Source organism: Pyxicephalus adspersus, chromosome 11 (genome assembly GCF_032062135.1).
Source record: "Pyxicephalus adspersus chromosome 11, UCB_Pads_2.0, whole genome shotgun sequence".
Classification (NCBI taxonomy): domain Eukaryota; kingdom Metazoa; phylum Chordata; class Amphibia; order Anura; family Pyxicephalidae; genus Pyxicephalus; species Pyxicephalus adspersus.
Genome location: NC_092868.1, coordinates 22,018,808 through 22,042,755, shown reverse-complemented (window position 1 = coordinate 22,042,755; position 23,948 = coordinate 22,018,808). Strand labels below are relative to the sequence as shown.

Below are 23,948 nucleotides of genomic sequence, written 5' to 3'. Positions count from 1 at the left end.
TAATCTCCTAGGTATGCAATAATACCACCATTAACTATTAACTACTATTAATGAGTTTGTCATGGTTCTGTTAACTTTGGAGATAATAAAGTTGATCTAATATTGTTGAAGGTTCATTGGGCACACTATTGACACTTTAATGATTGTTGGTCACACTGTTAATACATTTGGATAGGAAGATGGTTGCTGTATGGCTGTTTTGAAAATTTCTTTTTAATTCTGGGGTATAATAGGATTTTTTGTATTCATGATATCTTTTCTCCTTTATAGTTTATTGTGGAACAACTCCTGCCTTGCTTTGTTGGCCTGTTGCTTTTTTTTCTGTAAAAGGATTTCCTTCTACTTCAAAAAATTTTGTTGCAGATCAGAGGTATAACCATTGCATTTTGTTCTTTAGAGTCAAAACTCTTAGAGGCGTATTGTTCAGTCTTTAGATACAACAGCTTTACCCCACACATTGAAGAGTGAAATCATGTGTTCCCACTTGAATGTACAGGCTTGAAGCCTTTTGCCATCTAATAATTTGCTAATATGGAAAAAGCAGCCAGCTAGTAAATTCTAGCCGAATCATAACCAATTCTAAAGTCTAAATACACATTCTGCATTTTTGTTTTAGGTCTGTGACTCAATGGGTAATACATTCAAGATAAAATGACAGTCCCAAATCCATCCTGCATTTTTAAAATTCAACAATGGTAGTTTCCATTTATTTGCCTTAGCTGTTTTCCTTTAAAAAACAATCCATCAGTCTTGTTTGTTTTTTAAGATCATTGTTTCCTGTTTTCCTTACCACAGTTATGCTGGATTCAGCTAATATACAGGTGCTAGGGAGGGCAATATCCTTACAGTCAGGAGGGCAATATCCTTAATCCTTACAGGTAAAAAAAAGCAGTTTGACCTTAGCATATTAAACTTTCTGACTTTTACCTTCAACTTTTTCCTAGCCCTTATTATTTACTTCCTCTGTTTTAGTCATGCTGTTTCTGACACAGACCCTGTTGCACTCTCTCAGGTGTTCTCTCTGAAGAGCAGATCCGTAGCAAAAAGATAAAAAAACAGCTGCAAGAAGAAGACGTGGTTCGCTCATCTGCAGCTCTGGCTCCCCCCAGTCCCTGCATGCTGACTCAGGATGTTGTCCATCTAACACCTCAGCAAGAAGAAATGATTCAACAACTAGTATCTGCCCAGCAGCAGTGCAACAAAAGGTCTTTCAGTGATCAACCCAAAGTAACGGTACGTCATTAAAGAGGTATATGTACACCATGTTTACAAACTGATTTTAGAACATTTATTGGGAAAAGTGTTTGCGCCATTTACACTTAAACATCAGCATGATTTTAGGGCTTAAGGCATTAGTTCTAAATTTTTGTCTCTCTTCTATATTGTCCTGGTTGAGGTGTTCCTATTCCACTGTAACAGAAGATTTTTACCCCATTTATAGGCTTACATATAAATATGAGGACAAATGTTTGTAGCACCTGCATGTCTGGGAAAACGAAACTCAGTTGACACTTTGCCATACTTTTATTGCTTTTACTCCTGGCCCATACTTCTTAGGGTAAAAAAAAAAAAAGCATTGATATACAGTAAGTATTGTCTTTTAAATGTAATATTTCTTTTACAAAACAATGGCTATGTTTTTAGTTTAACAACAAATAAACATGTCAGCATAAACACTCTATTCTGTCAATTTTTCATACTACATTTCATGTTGCACCATTATATACCAAGTAATTATTGTAATCTGTTTACTTTTATGGATTGGCTAATTTTTACATTTTACTTCGGAGACTGCTTTCAGGTTGTCATGAAGTACCAATAGGGAGATCAACAGGAAGTGCTGGGTCACCATATTACTTGTGTGTGAAAGTCACAGGCTTCTTGTGCCCGTTAGCTGTTGGTCAAAGCTTCTTTCTGGTTGTCTCCAGAAGAGGAAGGGGTGCTTCTTTCACCATGTTGGCTGTCCTTGCATTTCTACAGCTCTACCTCTGCACAAGTGGCTTATCCACCTGCTTTCTGGTGTATTTTTTACCTCTTCCTTTGGTGTATATAAATCGCCCTATTTGGAACCCTAACCCAAGTATTTATATGCTGCCGTTAGGCGGCACTTGTGTCTCTGAGGACCCACAGGTCACCATCTGTCAGGGGTTCCAGGCTCATCTGAAGCCCTATACTGTCCAGCCACCATGCTAGAGAGTTGTGTATCCTGGGTGGAAGATGTTGTGCCCAACTTCAGGCCCAGAATGAAGTGCATGCCCTCTCCTCCAGGGACTGTCAAGGAGTTTGTGGAGTAGCCTATTCAAGACATGACTTCCTCAACCTCTTATTCACCTAAAACCTCCTTCACCCAGAGGTAACCACACATTAAAATGTTTGACAGAGTTATTCCTGTCCTACATCTTCTCTTATAATTTAATTTATAAACAGTGATGGAAACGGTCACATCTGAAACATCTATTAGAGGCTTGGAGAAGACAGAGTCATCAGAACCTGACAGAGCAGTTGATACGGGGCCTTAAATACATCTGACACAGCACTTAGTTTGGCATCCAGTTAGCATTATGTATATTTGAACATAACCAATACAATAGACACATTTTCTTCTGTTGACTGCTTATACAGTAACATATTCAAATATATATATATATATATATATATATATATATATATATATAATTTGTTTTTTTCTGTGAATAATTGAAATGTAGCCGAGAATGCTATATGTTGCGATAAATAAATATTTTTTATTGTTGACACAAAAAAGCTATCTTTCCCTCAGTCTCCTTTTTGTGATGTTAAGTCATAATAGACAACATACTTTAAGTGGGTTTGAAATACTATAAAAAAAATTTTGCCATAGTACTTTTGTGCCCTTGTGATGTTCTATGAGGCTATGCTAGCTGGGATGTGGCACATGGATAGATTTCTGATGTTAAATAAAACTATTGAGGATCTGACCTTTTTTGTTTTATTTGCCTAAATGTGACTTATCACGAGATTTTTTACTTCATATAAAAAGGTATATAGGCAATTTTTTGCCTTTTATTAGGCAAAAAATGTGTATTTTATTTTTTTAAATACTATATTTTTACAATAAGAAAGGGAGGCCCGATCTCAGGCATACGCAGAAGGGGCTTTTTCCTGCAATGAAAAATAAGTGCTGATCTCATGCAGGGACAGGGGCCGAATCAAAGCCAGCTGAGGGAGGTATTGAGGGCTCTGTAGGAGTAAAGGTAAGTGTCATTTTTTTTTATTTTAGTTTGATATAGTCACTCTTGCAGGATTTTTTGGCAAAGGATTCATTTGTATTGCCATCAAGGAATTATATTAGAGATAGTATTTAAAAACTGAAACAACAACAATTGAAAAACATAAAACACAACTTATGATATAATACACATAAGTACAAACTACAACTTATATTGTACCAAAGTTAGTTATTAAAAACCAGATATGTTATAATAGTTTGGTACAGAGATTGGATTAGATAGTGTTCATTCAGTGGTACAGAGATTGGATTAGATAGTGTTCATTCAGTGCTTTCCAAAGACTTTACCAAGGGGTATTTTGAGGAAGACCCAACGTATAAAGTGAGGTGTTTTGCAAATTTTAGTCTGCCTTACCAGTCTTCAGAAGCAATCTATGTCCAAAAGATGACAAATACAAAATGTAAATTATGTGAATCGGAACTCGAGAAAATACTTATCTTAAACCCAATTTGTTTACCCTTAAGTGTAGGTCTGATCGACTTACATGTCATCAAAAACAGTAAGAACTTAACTAAGATTTGTCTGTCCTTTCATTGGAATGTATACCCAGAGCACCATCCATTCCAAAGAGCTGAGGATACACAATTTAGGATATATTAACACCAACAAAAGAGGTAATTATGGTATAGGTGATTTATGTGATCAGTATCTAAAAAATGACCGGATGAGAGAAAAGGTATCCTGACACATTCTTTAGATATCTCTCCCCTTTAAATATGAGACTTAATAAAGTGAGGGAAGATTAGACATCAGAAAAATATGTACAGTTAGGTCCATAAATATTTGGACAGACAACTTTTTTCTAATTTTGGTTCTGTACATTTATACAATTAATTTTAAATGAAACAACTCAGATGCAGTTGAACTGCAGATTTTCAACTTTAATTAAGTGGGTTGAACAAAAAAATTGCTAAAAAATGTGAGGAACTAAAGCCTTTTTTTAACACAATCACTTCATTTCAGGGGCTCAAAAATAATTGGACAAATTAAAAAGCTGAAAATAAAATGTTTATTTCTAATACTTGGTTCAAAAACCCTTTGCTGGCAATGACAGCCTGTAGTCTTGAACTCATAGACATCATCAGAGGCTGGGTTACCTCCTTTTTTTAATGCTTTGCCAGGCCTTTACTGCAGCGGCTTTCAGTTGCTGTTTGTTTGTGGGCCTTTCTATCCAAAGTTTAGTCTTCAACGGGTGAAATGCATGCTCAATTGGGTTCAGATCAGGTGACTGACTTGGCCATTCAAGAATATTCCACTTCTTTGCTTTAATAAACTCCTGCACTTCATTCGGCTGCTTCTGTCCTGTGTCACATCATCGATAAACACTAATGTCCCAGTCCCACTGGCAGCCATGCATGCCCAAGCCATCACACTGCCTCCATGTTTTACAGATTATGTGGTATGCTTTGGATCATGAGCTGTTCCACGCCTTCTCCATACTTTTATCGTGCCATCATTCTGGTAAAGGTTGATCTTGGTTTCATCTGTCCAAAGAATGTTTTTCCAGAACTGTGCTGGCTTTTTTAGATGTTTTTTTTTTTTTTTTTTAGCAAAGTCCAATCTAGCCTTTCTATTCTTGAGGCTTATGAGTGGCTTGCACCTTGCAGTGCACCCCCTGTATTTACTTTCATGCAGTCTTATCTTTATGAGAGTGTTGTTTACTTGGTTGGCTGTTGTGAAGGGGTTTCTCCTCACCATGGAAATGATTCTGCGATCATCCACCACTGTTGTCTTCCGTGGACATCCAGGTCTTTGAGTCAATTGTCCAATTACTTTTGAGCCCCTGAAATGAAGTGATTGTGTAAAAAAAGGCTTTAGTTTCACACATTTGTATGCAATCTTTTTGTTCAACCAACCAAATTAAAGCTGAAAGTCTGCAGTTCAACTGCATCCGAGTTGTTTCATATAAAATTAATTGTGGTACGGAACCAAAATTAGAAAAAAGTTGTTTCTGTCCAAATATTTATGGACCTAACTGTATATGATATATGTGATATATACACCTATAATGTCTGTCTGACACCTTCAGCATATGAATTATGCTGAAAGCACAGTTGTTAAGCAGGAATGAAATAACTGATTTTGAAGCACTGTGGAGTGATCCAGAAATCTATTAGACCTCGATAGAGAACTTTTTGCTTATTGTGGGGCTGCAAATTGGCCCCCACTGCAAGATTTTCTAAAGAACAATTATTTACAATTTTCATGTGGTGGATAGTATATTTAAAATACGCATTGTTTATACCAAATATGGCCCTGAGTCTAATAGCCACAACCTCAGCTTTGTTCTCCAATTACCATAGAACCTTCTTTTAACTTCAGTCTTTCAAGTGAAAAATTGTATTCTTTTGTACTACAGCTGTCTCTCCCATTATTTTACAATAGGTTTTCCTGCAGATTGTAAAATTTAGGTGAGGGATAACCATTTTAAAAGCTGCAAAGGTATCGAAGTTTGGAATCATTTCAGGATCTGGTAATTTTATACTTCTAATTATTTTCCCATGCGTGTACCATAGCTGCTATTGGAGGCAATTGCGATGGTAAATTAGTAGAACAAGAGGTTGTGAAGTAGACATGTTGACTTCTGAAATTTGGATGGACACTGGAGTGTGGTCTGACCAGGTTATATTATGGATCGAAGAGGACGATACCCTTTGTAAAGTTAGTTTGTCTACTAGAAACAAGTCAATGTGCAAGTAGGTTTGGTGTGGAGCTGAAAAAAAGGTAAAGTCCTTTTCAGATGAGTGAAAACTTCACCAGGTATCAAACAGTTCCTCTTTTCAAAAGAATGAAGACAGCGTTGGTCTTTTGTACTTTTTTTTTACATTGGAAGAGTCCAATGAAGCATTAGGAATGCAGGTAAAGTCCCCACAAATTATCAGGGAACCCTCTTTAATTTTTTGTGTTTTCTTGATCAGTTTTTGAGGAACTTAATTGGATGAACATTAGGGGCATGTAGATGTTCTAATAGTGTTATTAAACTTAGCCACCAGAATTATGTAACGTCTGTCAGTATCAATTTCCATTTGTATTGGAGAAAATGTTATGGTAGAATGAATTGCAATTGATAATAAATGCAATATTTGTTTTGAAGTGTGTCTCTTAAATGCATAAAATATCAGAATTATTATTTTTTGCTTCTTCCCATACCGTTTTGTTTATATGGACTATTTAGTCATTTGGCATTGAAATGATATGGAGAACCATTATCTACAAATAGAAAGGACCATAGAACAATGGGCTAGTGCAGGAGTCAGCAACCTTTACTATCAAAAGAGCCATTTTGCCTCCTCTTCCACTAAAGAAAAATAGTCTGGAGCCGCAAATCATAACACAGTTTATAAACTTTTAAAAGTTTTAATATTTTTTATTTTACCTGTTACAACAAGTGTGCATGTGTAGGCCTACTTTGAAATAAATTAAACACTGAACTATGCCCCTAGAAGCCTCCAGCTTCTAACGTATCATCCTGTTACATTAGAAGCTGGAGGCTTCTAACGTAACAGGGTAGATTTTTTTGATGGGCAGAGTTCTTTATGTTCTGACGATGCCTTAGCGATTAAATTTTAAGGGGAGTTAGCCACAGGTGTCCCTCATTTGCAGCTTTAATTTTGTTCACCTGTACCCCCCAATCTTGAGTAATTGGGGTTCAGGTGCTAGAAGCCTCCAGCAATGTGTAACAGGGTAGATTATTTTGATGGGCAGAGTTCTTTATTTTCTGACAATGCCTTAGCGATTCAATTGTAGGTGGTGTTAGCCATAAGTGTCCCCCACTTGCACCTCTATTTTGGTCACCTGTACCGCCTCCCCCCCCGTTCCGGAGAAATTGGGGTTCAGATGCTAGATGCTTCCAGCAATGTGTAACAGGGTAGATTTTTTTGATAGGCAGAGTTTTTATAAACTTTTAGGAGGTGTTAGCCACAGGTGTCCTGTACTTGCACCTCAAATTTTTTTCACCTGTACCCCCGTTTCCAGATAAATTGGGGTTTAGGTGCTAGAAGCCTCCAACAATGTGTAACAGGGTAGGGTTTTTTTGATGGGTGGAGTTTTTAGGAGGTGTTAGCCACAGGTGTCCCCCACTTGCACCTCTAATTTTGTTCACCTGTACCCCCTTCCTGTTCCAGAGAAATTGGGGTTCAGGTGCCTCCAGCAATGTGTAACGGTAGATTTTTTTGATGGGCAGAGTTCTTTATGTTCTGATGATAGCCTAACAATTAAATTTAGGGGGTGTTAGTCACAGGTGTCCCCCACTTGCACCTACATTTTTGGTTTTGTACATCTCCCCATTCCAGAGGAAATGGGGTTCAAAGGAGGGGGATGTCATTGTACACACCCATTTGTACACGCCCCGTGGTAGATTTATTTCACTGGTAGATTTTTTTCATTAGAACACCGGATAGGGAATCCCCCTCCTCCACCAGTGTCTTGGGAGGAAGGGAATCCCCCATCAGAGATCTCCCCGGACAGCCGAAGGGAGCCACAACAAGGAGGCTGAAGAGCCGCAGGTTGCAGACCCCTGGGCAAGTGGATCATCACGTAGATCCCATATACCACTAAAATACCAGTGGTATAAATTCTTTATTTTGACATTGCTTGTTAATAAACAGTGGTAACCACTGTAACCTAAGCAGAAGTAAAAATCAGAGAAAAATAAACAAAAGACTAAAGTAAAGTAAAAAAAAGGAATCCATTGTGGATTCAGAAGGCAGTATGTTACTGCGCATCACGTAAGTGGGATAAACAAAGCAGGATTTCAATCACCGGGTATTAATCCATATAGAGCATCATCAGAGCGATTATCACTGCACAACAATTTTGCTACTGGGAATAACACATGTGATTTACATGATATTGAGTGTGCTGCGTCCATGTCTGAACTTAGACTTTGCCGGGCCTATGGTTTGGTGTGAACCAAAAGACCATCACTGGGACTGCTACTCCTGTATGAAAAAAACATTTATGAAGGGTTTTTGAAGAAGACAAAGTCAAAAATCATCTATTCTGATTGTAAATCTGCTCTGAAGCCAGTGCCACATTATGCAGAGAATCCAGTGCCAGTCCTTCTTACATCTGTTGTTCCTGACCGTGACATGTCAGATGAGGAACAGAAGGTTGATGTTAATGAATGTTATGAACCCCAATTTGAAGAGATTAGGCCACATTTTATAAATCCGATTTAAATGATCTAGTAAGGCACCTGTCTTTGTCAAAAGAGAAGTCTGAACTGTTAGCCTCCAGATTTAAGGAGTGGGATTTGCTACAAAAAAGAAACGACTACTTCACACTTTTGTGATCGTCACACGAAGCGCAGGTTTATTACAAGCTGGAAAACGACATTGCTTCTGTACCAATGTGAGTGGCCTGATGATGGAGTTAGGTTGCGAATACATACCAGACCAGTGGAGATTGTGCATAGATGTGAGCAAAGCAAGTTTGAAAGCTGTATTACTGCATAAAGGTAACAAAAAACCTTCTGTTCCTCTTGCTCATGCCGAGGGAATGAAAGAGACATACAAATCCATGGAGGTCATTGATTGAAATTGATTAACTATTCAGAACATAAGTTGAACATTTGTGGTGACCGAAAGGTGGTGGCACTCCTTCTTGGCCTGGAATTTGGATATACAAAATATATGTGCTTTCTGTGCCTGTGGAACAGTCGTGATGACAGCAACCATTACAAAGTGAAGGAATGGCCACCCAGCCCTGAACACACTGTTGGCCAGTACAATGTGAAGCATAAATCACTCACTGATCCAGAGAAAGTTTACCTTCCGTCACCTCATATTAAACTTGGATTATTGAAAAACTTTGTTGTTGCAATGGATTATTATGGTATGGGTTTTCAGTATCTGAAGGACAAGTTTGGAAAAGTTATGCTAAACTGAAAGCAGGCATTTTTGTTTGTCCCCAAATCTGCAATTTGATGCGTGATGCCACATTCAGAGATAAACTCAACCCACTTGAACTTGCTGCTTGGGATTCATTTGTGCTAGTTGCACAAAACTTTCTGGGCAACCAGCAAGCTGAAAACCATGCTGTACTCGTTGACAACTTGCTAACAGCATACCATCAACTTGGCTGCCAAATGTCACCTAAAATTAATTTCTTACATTCCCATCTGGACTTTTTCCCAAAAGATTTAGGTGATGTGAGTGGTGAACAAGGCTAGAGGTTCCTCCAGGACATTTCTGTTAACAGGATATCAAGGCCAGTGCAACCCCAACATGATGGGTGACTACTGCTGGTTTCTGCAACAGGAGACAGCAGAGTGCCACAAACGCAAAAGCAAGTGCCTGAAACCCTTCTAAAGTGTACATGTGTGTGAAACAAGGACTCAGGTGAATTATGTATAATTGTATATGTTGTTGAAACATAAAACTACATTTTTGTAATGTCATGGAACTATGAGGCAAAAGTTAGTTATGTATAGAGATTACATAGTAACTGCAGAATGAGAGAATGTAGCTAATCGCGTCTATATGCGTAATTAACTTAGGATGCTGATGTCCCAAGCAGAATCAGATTTTACTCTTGATTTAGTATAGGACACATGGTTTAGACCAGGTAGCAGACTATTTATTTTTTTTGCGATGCAGTGTTACTAAATAAAACTTTTTCCATTTAGGGGAAGTACGGCCAGAAGCATGGTTAGGTCTGGTTTTTTGTTGACCAGAGCTAGAATGTATGCCCCAAATTTCCAACATATCTAGCCCAGTTTTGAGATTCCTAATAGTTGTATTAGAGCCATTACGTGAAACAGTCAATTTCACTGGAAAGCTCTATTTATACTATGTGATTCTCTCTAAGAGCAAGAGTGACGGGCAGAATTTTTTTTCCTTGCCATGATTGTGGTTTGCAAAAGTTCATAAAATAGTGAAATATGAGAGTATGGTTCAGGTAAGTTAGGTTCTTTTCTGGAGAAATACATCAATTGTTCCTTAATATACAAGAAGTGAATACGAGCCAATACATCTCTAGGGACTTTCTTCCGGAAAATGAGCAGGTTTGGGTAGTCTATGGGCACTATCAATTAACAGCTCAAATGGAGCAGCAAGTAGGTATTTAGATATCAGTTGTGATAAGTAAGCGCATAATTCTGCTGAAGATATTGCCTCCGCTATTCCTCTAAGTTTAATATTGTTTCTCCTTGCTTAATCTTCCATACCTACTAGTTTTAGTTGAACTTGCTGTAAGGTATCTTGCATTTCAGTATATGAATCAACTAACTCGTTATGGGCTCCCGCATGCTCTATTTGGTTTACTCGATAACCTACTTCTTGTACATCACATTTGAGTTGCTGAAAGAGTGTTAAGAAATCTTGATGGAGAAAGCTGCACAGAGAAACCAACATCTCTTTATGAGTAGTGTATGAAACTGGGCAGTCTGAAGTAGGAAATTACACAACTGGGTCTGTACATTCTGATTCTTCTGATATAGGAAATATACAGTTAGGTCCATAAATATTTGGACAGACTTTTTTTTCTAATTTTGGTTCTGTACATTAGCACAATTAATTTTAAATGAAACAAGGAAAGTAATGAAGTAACGCAATATTGGTTGTCCAATTACAATTAGATGGTTTATAGGGCTATGCAAAGTGATATGGGAGGGAAGGAAAAAGAAGATTGTCTTACCGTTGTTTACGATGAAAACCGGGACCCAGATCAGAAGATGTGGAGAAGTTTAAAAGAAAGCTTTTGCTCTCCTGTGCTGCATTAGAAAACCGTCTGGCGTCCTGTGAGCGGTACGTGCACGCCCGGAAGGGTATGTGCACGCATCACGCACAGGATCGTAAAGGGGAGTTCCCGTGACTTCACCTGGGCTCCGTAGCCAGGGGCAGGACCATTGTCTGGAGGTCCGCCGCATTAGGGCTGTGGTGATCCACCCAATGAGGCTGGATCATACGGTGGTAGGGGTAAGCATCTCACGGGACAGAGATTTTTGTTCCGTGCATAAGCCTACAGTGAAAAAAAATCTAAAGATTCTGCCTCCCGTCCCCGCAGGTCCAAGTGGCTTCAGGGGGATTCTTAGGACAGATCCCAAATGGGTGGTGGGGGGGGGAATTCCGGATAGAGGATTTTCTAAATACAAGGCGGTAGTTTGTTGAAAATATAAATTCAAAGGCAACATGTTGATATGTATAAAAGATAAGTAGAATGTGAGGAGTATGGATTTTGCTGGTTAAATAAGTACCGTATATATCATGTGTAATACATAGTCTGTTGCAGGTTTCATGTAGATCGTAAATAACATAAACGATTATGGTAGTATATAACATTAATATTGAGGTAAGTCTTGATGCGCAGATTACAATCAATAATTTCTGTCACATTGTAATTCACAGAATATATTGTATCATAAGAATTCCAATAACGGTAAATAGAGATTATAAAATCATACATAAATACTTTAAAAAATATACATAAAAGTAACATAATAATGATTTGATAATTCATTTTCTTAATCTCAAAGTAAGTATTATATCAATAAAAAGGCGGTAGGCATACTGTTATATTTATCATCTAGAAGGCTCTAGAGAAAGGGTTTAAAACGTTAAAGTTCCATCATTTAAGCCGGGTGGTTGTGTGGCCCTTAGGATGGTAATCCATTTGGATTCAAGATGTATGACTCTTTTATCCTTATCCCCTCCTCTTGGGTGTCGGGGAAGATCTTTGAAACCTGTAAAGGAGAGTACGTTTGGGTCAAAGTTGTGTTTGCTCCCTACATGGTGACATATTGGGGTTTTTATCTTTCCGCACTTAATAGAGTGGATGTGCTCATACATACGTTTTCTAAAAGTTCTTATGGTTTTGTTTACATAGAAGGCTCCACAGTTACAGGTAATCATATAAATTACCCCTGTTGTGGAGCAGTTTATGTAGTGCATTGGTCTATGTACAGTGTTCGGAAGAATAGTGGATAGAGTCTCTTCCATCCATGGACATTGTTTGCATTTCCTGCATTTAAACGTTCCTGGAACGATGTTTGTCTTTAGGGTCTGTTTGTCCTTAAAGTGACTGGAGACCAATTTGTCTTTCAATGATAATGATTTCCCATATGTGATCATTGGGTTTTCCCCTTTTTTTGATCTTTGGGTCAGATTGTAGTATGTGCCAGTTACTTGCTAATGTTTGGTATAGGAGATTGTAATGTGCATTCTATCGGGTGATAATACGTGTAATATTTGATGATTCAAGTTGGTTACTACCCTCTAAGTAGTAATCTGTTTTGTAAATTGTCAGCCTCTTTTTTAAAATCGTTATCTGTATCTATTACTGGAATGATGGCAAGAAAAAAGTATGGAGAAGGCGTGGAACAGCTCATGATCCAAAGCATACCACATCATTTGCGGAGGCAGTGTGATGGCTTGGGCGTGCATGGCTGCCAGTGGCACTGGGACACTAGTGTTTATCAATGATGTGACACCGAACAGAAGCAGCCGAATGAATTCTGAGATGTTCAGATACATACTGTCTGCTCAAATCCAACAAAAATGCAGTCAAATTGATTGGGAGGCGTTTTCATAATACAGATGGACAATGACCCAAAATATACAGCCAAAGCAACCCAGAAGTTTATTAAAGCAAAAAAGTGGAATATTCTTGAATGGCCAAGTCACCTGATCTGAGCCCAATTGAGCATGCATTTCACTTGTTGAAGATTAAACTTCGGACAGAAAGGCCCACAAATAAACAGCAACTGAAAGCTGCTGCAAAGGCCCGGCTGAGCATTAAAAAGGAGGAAACCCAGCATCTGGTGATGTCCATGAGTTCAAGACTGCAGGCTGTCATTGCCAGCAAAGGGTTTTCAACCAAGTATTAGAAATGAACATTTTTTTGAGTCCCAGAAATGAAGTGATTGTGTTAAAAAAAGGCTTTAGTTCCCCACATTTTTATGCAATCTTTTTGTTCAACCCACTGAATTAAAGCTGAAAGTCTGCAGTTCAACTGCATCTGAGTTGTTTATTTTAAAATAAATTGTGGTAATGTACAGAACCAAAATTGGAAAAAAGTTGTCTGTCCAAATATTTATGGGCCTAACTGTAGCTGGGCTTACCCTGTTCTCTATGTCATCTGGGGCAGACAGCTTCAGTTTAGCTTTAGCAGGTCTAGTGCCAGTGGAGGAAGAGCGAGAGTTATCCAATTCACCATCTTTCTCCTGTGACAGTGATGCTTCAGAGGAGCCAGTAGGTGCAGCTGAGGAACTCCTATTGTGTTTGGATGCACATCTGCCGATGCCATACTGCCTGTTGTGACTCGTTGTAGTGAAGAACTCCGTGCGCTTCCGTGGAATAGAAGATCCCGGTTTCCCGTTTACCCATCGCTAGAGGTGATGGTTCAGGAGCCTGGGCTCAGGTAGATAGGATAAATTTCACTCTGTGATTGTTGCTAATTAGCCCAGTGTTCGTTCCTGCTGTGGAGCCTCCGGCAAAAGCAGCCATCCGCTTCCACTTCCGCCCACATCCCCTGAGTAAAAACAATATAATTTCCACTGTGTTAATTGCTTTTTTTGATGTTGTGGCTTAGTCACAATTTTAGGTTAAACTTATTTGGGTGCAGTATGATGTAGAGGATTGCCTACTTAGCTAAAGTCCATAAAGGTGATAACATGAAAGCATGATTAGGGGAAAATAATTCAAACCCAGAATTTTTGCTTAAGCTGTAAAAGTGGCAAAGTAAAACCATGCTCTGCATACCTTTTCAATTATTAGACCTAGCAAAAGCTAGGCTTACACTTGGCTTGTGAAACAAGTGGCTCCTTGATCAAGTGGAAAAAACAGGACTCTGATATTGTGCATTTTAGAGTTGTGTCTGTTTGACTGTTGGGTTGTGATTTCTTGACTGTCAGTCTTGTTTTAAACAGCTTTTTTCCTTGCTGACCTGTGACGTATGTGAGCAAGTCGCCTTTCTGATATCTCACATTAGAGAGCTAGAGAAGCGCATTGCAACACTGAAATCACTGGATCACCTTGAGAGGGGCTTAGATGTGGAGGGTGGAGAGGTTAGTCAGGATGAACATGTAGGGAGTTGGGTTAATGTAACTAGAGAGAGTGGTAGGGGCACCCAGAAAAGGAAGGCCAGCCCTGTGTTTGAGCACCCCAACATGTTTTTCAAAGTTATGTGAAGATGTGCGGGTAGCAGACCCAGTGGTGGCAACCCTAGATGTTAGGAAGAGCCGCACATCTAGTAGTGGTGGGGAGGGAAACACAGGAAGGGAAAGACAATTGGTTGTCATAGGAGATTCTATAATCAGGAGGACGGATAGAATAGTTTGTCGGCCGCATCCCTTCAACCAAATAGATTGCGGTCTCCCTGGTGCCAGGGTTCGGCATGTGGTGGAACGAGTAGATAAACTACTGGGAGGGGCTGGACAGGACCCCAGCTGTCTTGGTCCACGTTGGAACCAATGACAATATAGATGGAAGATGGAGGATCCTTAAAAATTAGTTTATGGAACTAGGTTTCAAGCTGAAGAAAACGACCTCCAAGGCTAAGTTCTCTGGAATAATGCCTGTGCCATGAGCAACACAGGAAAGGCAGAGGGAGCTTAGGCAGTAGTAGTAGGAAAATCAACTACTAGCACAGATAAAAAAAGCAGCAAAAAGTGAAAGTGTTTTAATCATGAGATTTCAACTACCCTGACATTGACTGTAGTAATGGACCTACAGGAACAGCAAAAGGGAGGAAATTTGTGAATCTAATACAAGATCATTTTATGGTACAGTTTATAGAAGCCCCAACTAGAAATGATATTCTGCTGGACTTAGTTCCTTCTAACAATGCTGAGCTTATAACAAAAGTGCATATAAAAGAAAATCTAGGTAGCAGTGACCATAATATGATTTCATTTAATGTAAGCTCTAAACCAGAAGCAAAAACAAAGAAAGACACATTTAATTTTAAGAAACACTTAATTTTAAGAGAGCAAATTTTCCCGTATTAAGGGTGGCTCTGTGTGACTTGGACTGGGAGACAATATTGTCCTCCAAGAACACAGAACAGAAATGGGAATGGTTCGAGTCTGTTCTACAAAAGCACACTGAAAAATATATTCCAATGGGTATTAAAGTTTAAGAGGCTAAAATAAAACCTATGTGGCTCACAGTTGATGTTAAAAATGCCATAAGGAACAAGAAAAGGGCACTCCAAAAATATATAAATGAAGGATCACCTTCATCATTTGAAACCTATAAAGAATGTAAAAAAAGATGTAAAAAGGAGATAAAATGTGCAAAACTTTAAAATGAAAGATTGCAAAGGAAAGTAAGGCAAACCCCAAAAAATTTTTAAAATATAGTAATAGCAAAAAGATCAGATCTGAGCATGTAGGCCCCTTAAAGGATGTCGCTGGGTTGATAACTGGGGATAAAGACAAGGCAGATTTACTAAACACTTTTTTTTTAGCTCTGTGTACACAAAGGAAAATGGCAGATCTCAAGTCAAAATTCATAATAGCAATGTCAATGCCTTAAATGAGTCACGGGCTCAGAATTGATATAACTGAGAAACTGGGAAAAATTAAGGTTGACAAAGCACCGGGAGCAACTACAGACCCATTAGTTCAGACCCTGAGCTCAGCGAGAGATTAGCTGAAGTGAATCTATTCTCCCTTGAGAGGAGACATTCAAGGGGGGATGTGATCACCCTGTATAAATATAAAAACAGTCCATATAGAGAACTCTCTTCCCCATTATTCACTTTGAGATCATTACAAAGAACAAGAGGGCATTCTTTGCATCTGGAGGAAAAGAAGTTTAAGCTCCAGAAAGGAAGGGATTCTTCACTGTAAGGTCTGTGAAAATGTGGTATCGGCTCCCTCAGGAAGTAGTTTCAGCAACTACTATAGATTGCTTTAAGAGAAAACTGGATGCTTCCCCAGAAGCACAGAATATATCGAAGTATTAAGGCTTTAAAGTAAAAATGACTATGGTTGTAGATCCAGGGAATATCCGATTGCCTCATGGAGTCAGGAAGGAATTTTTTGAAGCAAATTGTACCAGGGTTTTTTTTGCCTTCCTCTGGACCAACTATGTCCTATAGGGTTTTATATCGGGGATATGTTTATTTCCCTAGTGGTTGAACTTGATGGACTTTTGTCTTTTTTCAACCTTACCTACTATGTAAAAAGAAGGATAATGACAGAGGTTGGTGTGGCTTTAAATAAATGGCTTGGCATATAGTTGTCACCAGTGAGGAGTGTTTGTCATATGCAACCTTAGCTTATAACAATATTCATGTCCACATTTCATTCAGTATAGCTGATCTTGCATTTCTCTCACTGATGATTTTTTTTTTCCAGCCATGGCCTCTTGCCAGTGACCCCAACAGCAGAGAAGCTCGACAACAACGCTTTGCGCACTTTACTGAGCTAGCTATCATCTCTGTGCAGGAAATTGTCGATTTTGCCAAACAGGTACCTGGGTTTTTGGAATTGTCTCGAGAGGATCAGATAGCACTTTTGAAAGCATCAACCATAGAGGTAAATTGTAAATAAATGAATTGTGCATTATTTAAAGCCGTGGGTGAATATAGAAGTGAAAGGTGTCTCTTCCTGGTTTATGCAGTTACTACCTCTGATCAGTGACATATCAAAAATGTTAATGGTGTTAGATGAATCAGGGGAGGCCCCCTGTTCTTTCCCAAGCTGAGAACAGAGCCACTATGTCAAGTAAATAAACTGGCCACACTCCTAAGAATAAATATTCATACAGTGCACAAAGTCTTTTGTACAAATGAATATAGTTCAAAGCAATTGTTCCAAAATCATGATTCCTACTTACAGGTGACCGTTTTATTCCCTATTTCACAGAGTATGCATGCACACAAATTTCTTTCATTAATCAATAGAGATGTCAAACGAAACAATATTTTGACAAGTGTAGTTGCAAGACCCACTATCAACTCTCACTTTTAGTGGAAGCGATTTTAGTTTGCATTGCAATGTACACAAAACAAGTTAAAAACATTTACAAATCAAGTCCTGTATAAGCTAACACCAGTGTTGCAGCACTTGAACATACTTATGCTTAACCATGCTTTTCTACACCCGATCTCATTTCCTCCTACCTACCTACTACTTGGGTGTGCAAGGAGTTATGATGTCACAGATCTAATGCCTATCAATTTCATTTAAAGAGGAATATTACCATTAAGTTTCTGGTCTCCGTATATATACGCCACAGTGTGTACAGTCTTAAAGGGCAGTGAAAATTGCACCTACTTTACAGTCCTATTAAGGGTTGAAATCCTTTTCTAGAACTTTATTCTTGTTGGCAGGTCCTGTGACTTACCTTTGTCAAACAATGGGGCCACAGTGTTCTCCCTAGAACTTTTTAAAGCCGGGTGGTCAAAAAGTGGGGGGGGAAAGACACAACTTTTAAAACAAATTTTGTGCTCCTGTTTATGCCATAGGTATCCAGTAACCCCTAATATTGTCAGTTTTCTACCTTCCCCCTATATTTTATTCCAACTTTTTAATGTCTGCCTCCTATATATGTTCCATAATTTGTATTATGTCCCAACTGTCCAGTGCCATAAATTTCGATCCACTTAGACTTCCAGGTTTTGGAGGTGTAATCACTTGTAGTAGTGTAATAGTGCATCAATGTAGTTTACCAGAATAGGCTTAAGTCACATTAGTAGTAGAAAAAAATGGCATTTACTGCTCCTAAGTAACTACTGGAAACTGCTAGGCACCTGGTGATTATTAAGCATGGTGATTATTCCATGCCCAGCAGTTTTTTAAGCAGCAGTGGTTCCTGGTGCGAGGAAGCAATAAAAGCAACACTACTGCCAGTTTTTATCCAGCCTAACTTCTGATGTGGCCACCAAGGGCCATTTCTAGTTAAAGCAGAACTTGTTTTTCACTTGATCTGAAGATTAGAGCTGCTGATCACAGGTGGGCAGGGGAATGGTTAGCAAAGGCTCTTTCTTACATGTCTAACTGTCCAGATGATGCAGTAGTTCTGGTGGAATATGGACTTGTAGAAATACTATCTATAAATGGCTGAGTATTTAGGTCTGGTCCTGGATACATCTTAGACTCTTTAGTTTCAAGTTTAAACGCCCAAGTCCAAAAGCTGTCTGCATCTCCACTTTTATAAGTGAGTACTGGGCCTAATGGTTACCTCCAAAGCAGTAATTGTTCCTAAACTACTGGTGTTTTTTGGGGGGCAAACATATATTTTCTCTCCCATGTTTGAAAACACAGGTCAACAAAAAATCAGTTTTGATAATCATCAGAAACTCTGCAGCAAACTCTTCTAAATCAGTTTTTGCCTCCATTAGAAATACACATTTACTGCCTCCAATTCTACATGACCTCCACAACGGTGTCCTATCTTCCTGTGAATCAATGTCTCAACAGGTTTAATAGATTTTTTCTCATGCTCTGAAGCTTTAGTATGCCTGTTTACAAGGATTTGTTATTGTTGGTTTTCCTTGCTTGCCCCTCATTTTGAAATGTATATAAAAAAAGTTCAGTGACCTAAATAAACATTGGTGTAAATATTTTTATTTACGGCAAAAACCTTTTCCCAAGTAGATCTCAGTCAGAGCTTCTTCCCTTGTATTGTTTACTGCTTGCTACAGACGAGTTTTTGGCATTAGCAAAATAGGTATTAAAGGGAGCCTCCCCACCAACTTTTTTTTCTTTGGTGTCCGGACCTACCTAGTAGTATACTAGTAAATACTGGTATATTAAGATTTCTTTGCCCCGTTAGCCATGGCAGTGCCACGCCCCATTAATTCCCTGAAGAGACGAATGATACCAGGTGGGTTGTGTGAGGGATTTTTAGGACATTTATCTTCAAAGCAATAACAAAAAGTCAATGGTATGAATAAAATTAATACATATTTGAATAACAATAATATTTAATCTATAAAAACATATATTTGAACAGGTTATACAACAACACATAGAAATTTGTTTAAACAAATCTTATTACATCCACATAGGTTGTTCCAGTTGAACATCTTATCCAAATCATTGGTTCACATTTCCACACAGATTAGCACTCTAATTTTACTCAACATGTTTTGCCGCTGTATTACCGCTTCCTCAGGAGTTTTAAATGGTGAACAGAACCAAGTAATATAATATATACACATAAATCAATAAATTAAATATTGCATTTTAAGCTTGATCATAAAAAAAGAGATAAGTAAGTAGCGTTAAGCAACATACTTTTTTGTTGGAAAGTCACAATCTCACAACCAGGGACTTCTATACTTCAACATAGACAAAGAAGATCCAGGAACCCATAAATGTATACCAAACAATGGACGTTGTAGAACTCTGCACTTAGAAGTATTGTGGTTTTAAAAGAACCGGTAACTTGGTTAAAAAGCACCTTACAAGCACTATTAAAATATTAGCATAATTTATTATTACATCCAATGACCATTTATACAATATCAAATTTTCTTATATACACATATATTATTATATAAGATACGTGCCCTAAAAATCCCACACACAACCCACTCTAAATGGTATCCTTTGTCTCTCTATAGTAAATATTGGTAATTAACTGCTATTGAGTCCTATGCTATTTAAAAAAAAAAAACTACAGGAAACCTGCATGTTAGTTTATTCTAAAATGAGTGGCAACACTGGTAGTCTGTCATTGATGGGGAGGTCTGCCACTGATTTTAGAATAAACAATAGATTATTTACTGAATACCGGGCAAACTTTTTTTTTGGGCCTAAATGGGCACAGGTTTGGTTTACATTTAACATGTCTTCTGAAGAGTTTGTGTGTTAAATTCTTTGCCCTTCTAAACAAATAATATTTGAAACCTGTTTATTTACTATGTAGACCTCCTGAAAATATTTTTTCCTTTTTTAATCTATTGTTAGATAATGTTGCTTGAAACAGCGAGGCGTTACAATCATGAGACTGAATGTATAACTTTCCTGAAGGACTTTACATATAGTAAGGATGACTTCCATCGAGCAGGTGAGACTAACTCCTTTTTTTGGTTTGCTTTGATCACCAACTGATGTATTTGTTCCCCCCCCCCCCCCCCCCCCCCCGAACACACACACACACACACACACACACAGACACACACACTTTTTCTCTTTGCAACCATAACCATTATCATTTTGCTGCTTATTTGTTAATAAAGTTAAAATTCTTTTAAAATAAATCTTGCATTTGTTGACTAGGTAAGACCAAAACAAAACTGCATGGCAAGATACAGTATCCTAGTGACAGTTGTGCATGGAAATCCCAGCAGATCAGTGTTTTCTAAAACACTCAGACCAGTCTTACTCCTCTGGCACCATTGTTGCCACCATTCCATGTCACCTAAATCACCTCTCATCCTCATTCTGATTTTGGGAATAACCTTTAGCAGGTCATCTTTAGTGTCTATATGCCTAAGTGCATTGAGTTGCTGCTATGGTATTAACTGTCTTAAGTGAATTAACCTCCTGGGCGTTACACTGATGTCTAGATTTCTGTACCAAAAGCGGTACACTGTTTTTCATGAAATTTTTTTTTTTAAATTGTAGACCTGTAAGTTACAGAAATATGTCCGAACAGGGTTCTAGTAGATATCATGAATTAAAAAAAAAAGTTTGAAACACACAATCATGTAAAAAAAAAAATGTACTTTTATTTTTATTTCATGTTGTGTGGTGTTTTTGTACTGTAAAAACCATTTAAAAGCAGATTACATTGTAATCTGCTTTTAAATTTCCCTCCCTGACACACCCCCCAATACATCACCACTCACATCACCCCGAAGATGACTCATGCTCCGGGGTGATGTGAGGGGGGGGGGATTTCCCTGCCCTGCTCACAGAGACAGAGACGCTGCCGCTGCTGCTCGCATCTCCAGAGAGATGCACAGCACAATGCAGGATTTCTGCATTGTGCTTCACATCTCACTGCAGATGCCAGCAGCAATAGCAAATTTTTTATTGCTGCTGGAGGAGCTGCGGGGACTGGGTAAGTATTTGCTTTCATTTGTAATTGGATTGTCATACAATGTATGACAATCGGATTGCAGTATAACGTTTGTTTACATTTTTAACCTTTAACATTTACAGTGTTTTTACCCAGAACATGGTCGGGTTTAACGGCCAGGTGGTTAAATGTAATTCCAATGTTGTTTACTCCATGAATAACTCTCTCCTTGTTACTTCTATATTCAGGACTACAGGTGGAGTTTATAAACCCCATTTTTGAGTTCTCACGTGGAATGAGGCAGATGCAGTTGGATGATGCAGAGTATGCTCTGCTTATAGCTATTAACATCTTTTCCGCTGACAGACCAAATGTGCAGAATCACCAGCTTGTGGAGAACCTCCAGCTACCATATGTGGAAGCTTTGCATTCCTACACACGTATCAAGAGACCTCAGGTATCTTAGAAAAGCTATTGCAACAAAATACATGTTTCTTTCCAAGAAAAAAACCTACATGCATCATTGGAGATCTATGATCCAGTGTCCATGAACATGCAGCAGACATAATAAAAGACAAATGAGACTAATAAAAGACAAAAATAACATACGTTGCAGCAAAGTAAGCTTTTTTTAAGCCTGACAGTATTGGTTTTAAACTTTCAGTATTCTGTAGCCTACCTGCATCTTGTGTTGTATACAGTTGGTGTCAACAATGGGTTTTGTGCACAACACTTTTTTTGCCTAAACAAGCTAGTAAATTGTTTCCTTTAATTTCCTAAAATAAAGTGTCTGCACTTATCTTGGAAAATAGAGGTTTTAGACATCAGAATTTCCTTGCTGGCTGGATAGATTTTAGGATGCCCATCTTAAGATTAAGATGGAGAATAATGGAGCAGTTCCCATCAAGGTAAAGTGGAAAAGCCTCTTCCCTGCCAATTTCTTACAGGACATGTGTCATCAGAACCTTGTTCTGCAACTTCGGCCTTAGTTTCCAAATCAAACCTTTGTGTATCAGTGAAGCCCCCTGGATTTCTAAACTTAGGTTATACAAACACATATTAGGTCTTATTTTTAAATTTAGCAAAAATGGCTGCCCTTATGAGAAAACATGAAGACTGCCTAAAGACTTGCCTGTCTTTTCCCTTGGTACAGTTATTCAGTGACCCCTCTTTACACGTTTCCAGATAACAAGTTTTTGACATTGTTTGTTTTAGATAAAATTCCTATTTATTTACTGGTACTTTGATATGATCCTTCACAAATCTTTAATATGTTCATATAATATATTTTCATAATGTCCCATAAAAGTGAAAAATCACATGGAAAAAAAAATAAAATTGTTGGATAAAATCGCATTGCCTTATTTAACAATTACAATGGAGTTGATGTACAAAAGTGTCCAGTTTCCCAACTTCTGGTTACAGTACTAGTTTCTCTTGGGTTTAAATGTGTGCAGTCATACCCTTCGTTTTTTTCTTTTTTTTTTCTCTACAGGATCACCTGATGTTTCCTCGTATGTTAATGAAGCTGGTTAGCCTACGAACTCTAAGCAGTGTGCATTCAGAACAGGTGTTTGCACTGCGCTTACAGGACAAAAAACTGCCACCATTATTGTCTGAAATTTGGGATGTTCATGAGTAAAATTGGCCAGAGTATCTAGAGATATTTTACTTTATCTTGCTTTCGAATATGTTCAGCAGTGATCAAGGTTCATGAATAGACTGGAGATCCTGAGGGCCTGTCTAGGCTACACAGGAGGACAAAGAATAACTTAAGGAGTGTTCCTTGGATGTTACTACTCTGCCAGGGAAAATTCACAATAACTTTCCAATGAGTTCTGCCTAGTAGGGCACTGCCAATGTAGTTTGGCCTAAGGAATATATGTCATATTTTTTTTCAGCATAAATAATACAAATTCTGTTTCTCAAAAGCTTGTTTATTTAGTTAAACCTCTATTTAGTGGAATTTCTTAAATTTGGGGTTAATGATCCACCAACAATGTGTTTTTTAAGTAGTCATCCAATCCCAGGCTTGCCAAAGAACAAGCAGCCTTTGGTTATAGAACAATGACCTCAGTGCTAGTTATGCTTTAGATGTAAATGTACAGAGATTATGCTTTAGTTTAGTCTTGTTGACTTGATAACACACTAAAACTGATGTAGTATTTTCTAATGCAGGGAAATATGGGGAATATTTACCATGCAGGTTAGCTAACTCTATCGTAAGTTAGATGTCACTATACTCAATTCTACAAGGTTTCCTTCCTTTTTGCTAATAAATGCAATAGCTACTTTTATTGAACAGGACTTATTTTTTCATAACAAATCTTGCACTTGCTTAAACTTTCCTTGCTTTGAATGTTTATTATCAGAGATCATCTTTATGGCATTTAAACTGTATGGTGGACCCAAGACCAATAATAAAGTGTATATTCTATGATCAACAAATGTCAACTCATGTTAACATACAGAACTTGCATTACTTGCCAGAAGCTTTGTTAAAACCAGTGAATTAAATTATTATATTTCTATTAGGTTATAGAACATTTGTAGGTTATAGAACATTTGTAGTTTAAAAGTTTGCTACTGGGAATAACACAGGATTTACATGATATTAGGTGTGCTGATTCCAAATCTGAACTCGTACTCGTACGTGAATTTGTCACGTACAGATTTTAGGTTATAGGCACACTATATTGTAGAAATGGTCAGTAATTGGGTAATGTATTTTTACATCGGCACATTATAACAGTTGCAG

General features: G+C 38.0%; 1 protein-coding gene across 1 annotated transcript in view; it reads left to right on the top strand.

Moving 5' to 3' along the window:
- Positions 1-23,638, top strand: part of NR1H2 (nuclear receptor subfamily 1 group H member 2) — a 163,999-nt gene extending 140,361 nt beyond the window's left edge. Inside the window, exons 6-10 of the mRNA XM_072427152.1 lie at positions 1,013-1,233; positions 16,573-16,752; positions 20,134-20,233; positions 21,439-21,647; positions 22,686-23,638. Coding sequence (XP_072283253.1) covers positions 1,013-1,233; positions 16,573-16,752; positions 20,134-20,233; positions 21,439-21,647; positions 22,686-22,832 — 857 coding nt within the window. The 3' untranslated portion in view covers positions 22,833-23,638. The remainder of the gene's footprint in view (positions 1-1,012; positions 1,234-16,572; positions 16,753-20,133; positions 20,234-21,438; positions 21,648-22,685) is intronic.
- The last annotated feature ends 310 nt before the right edge of the window (positions 23,639-23,948 follow it).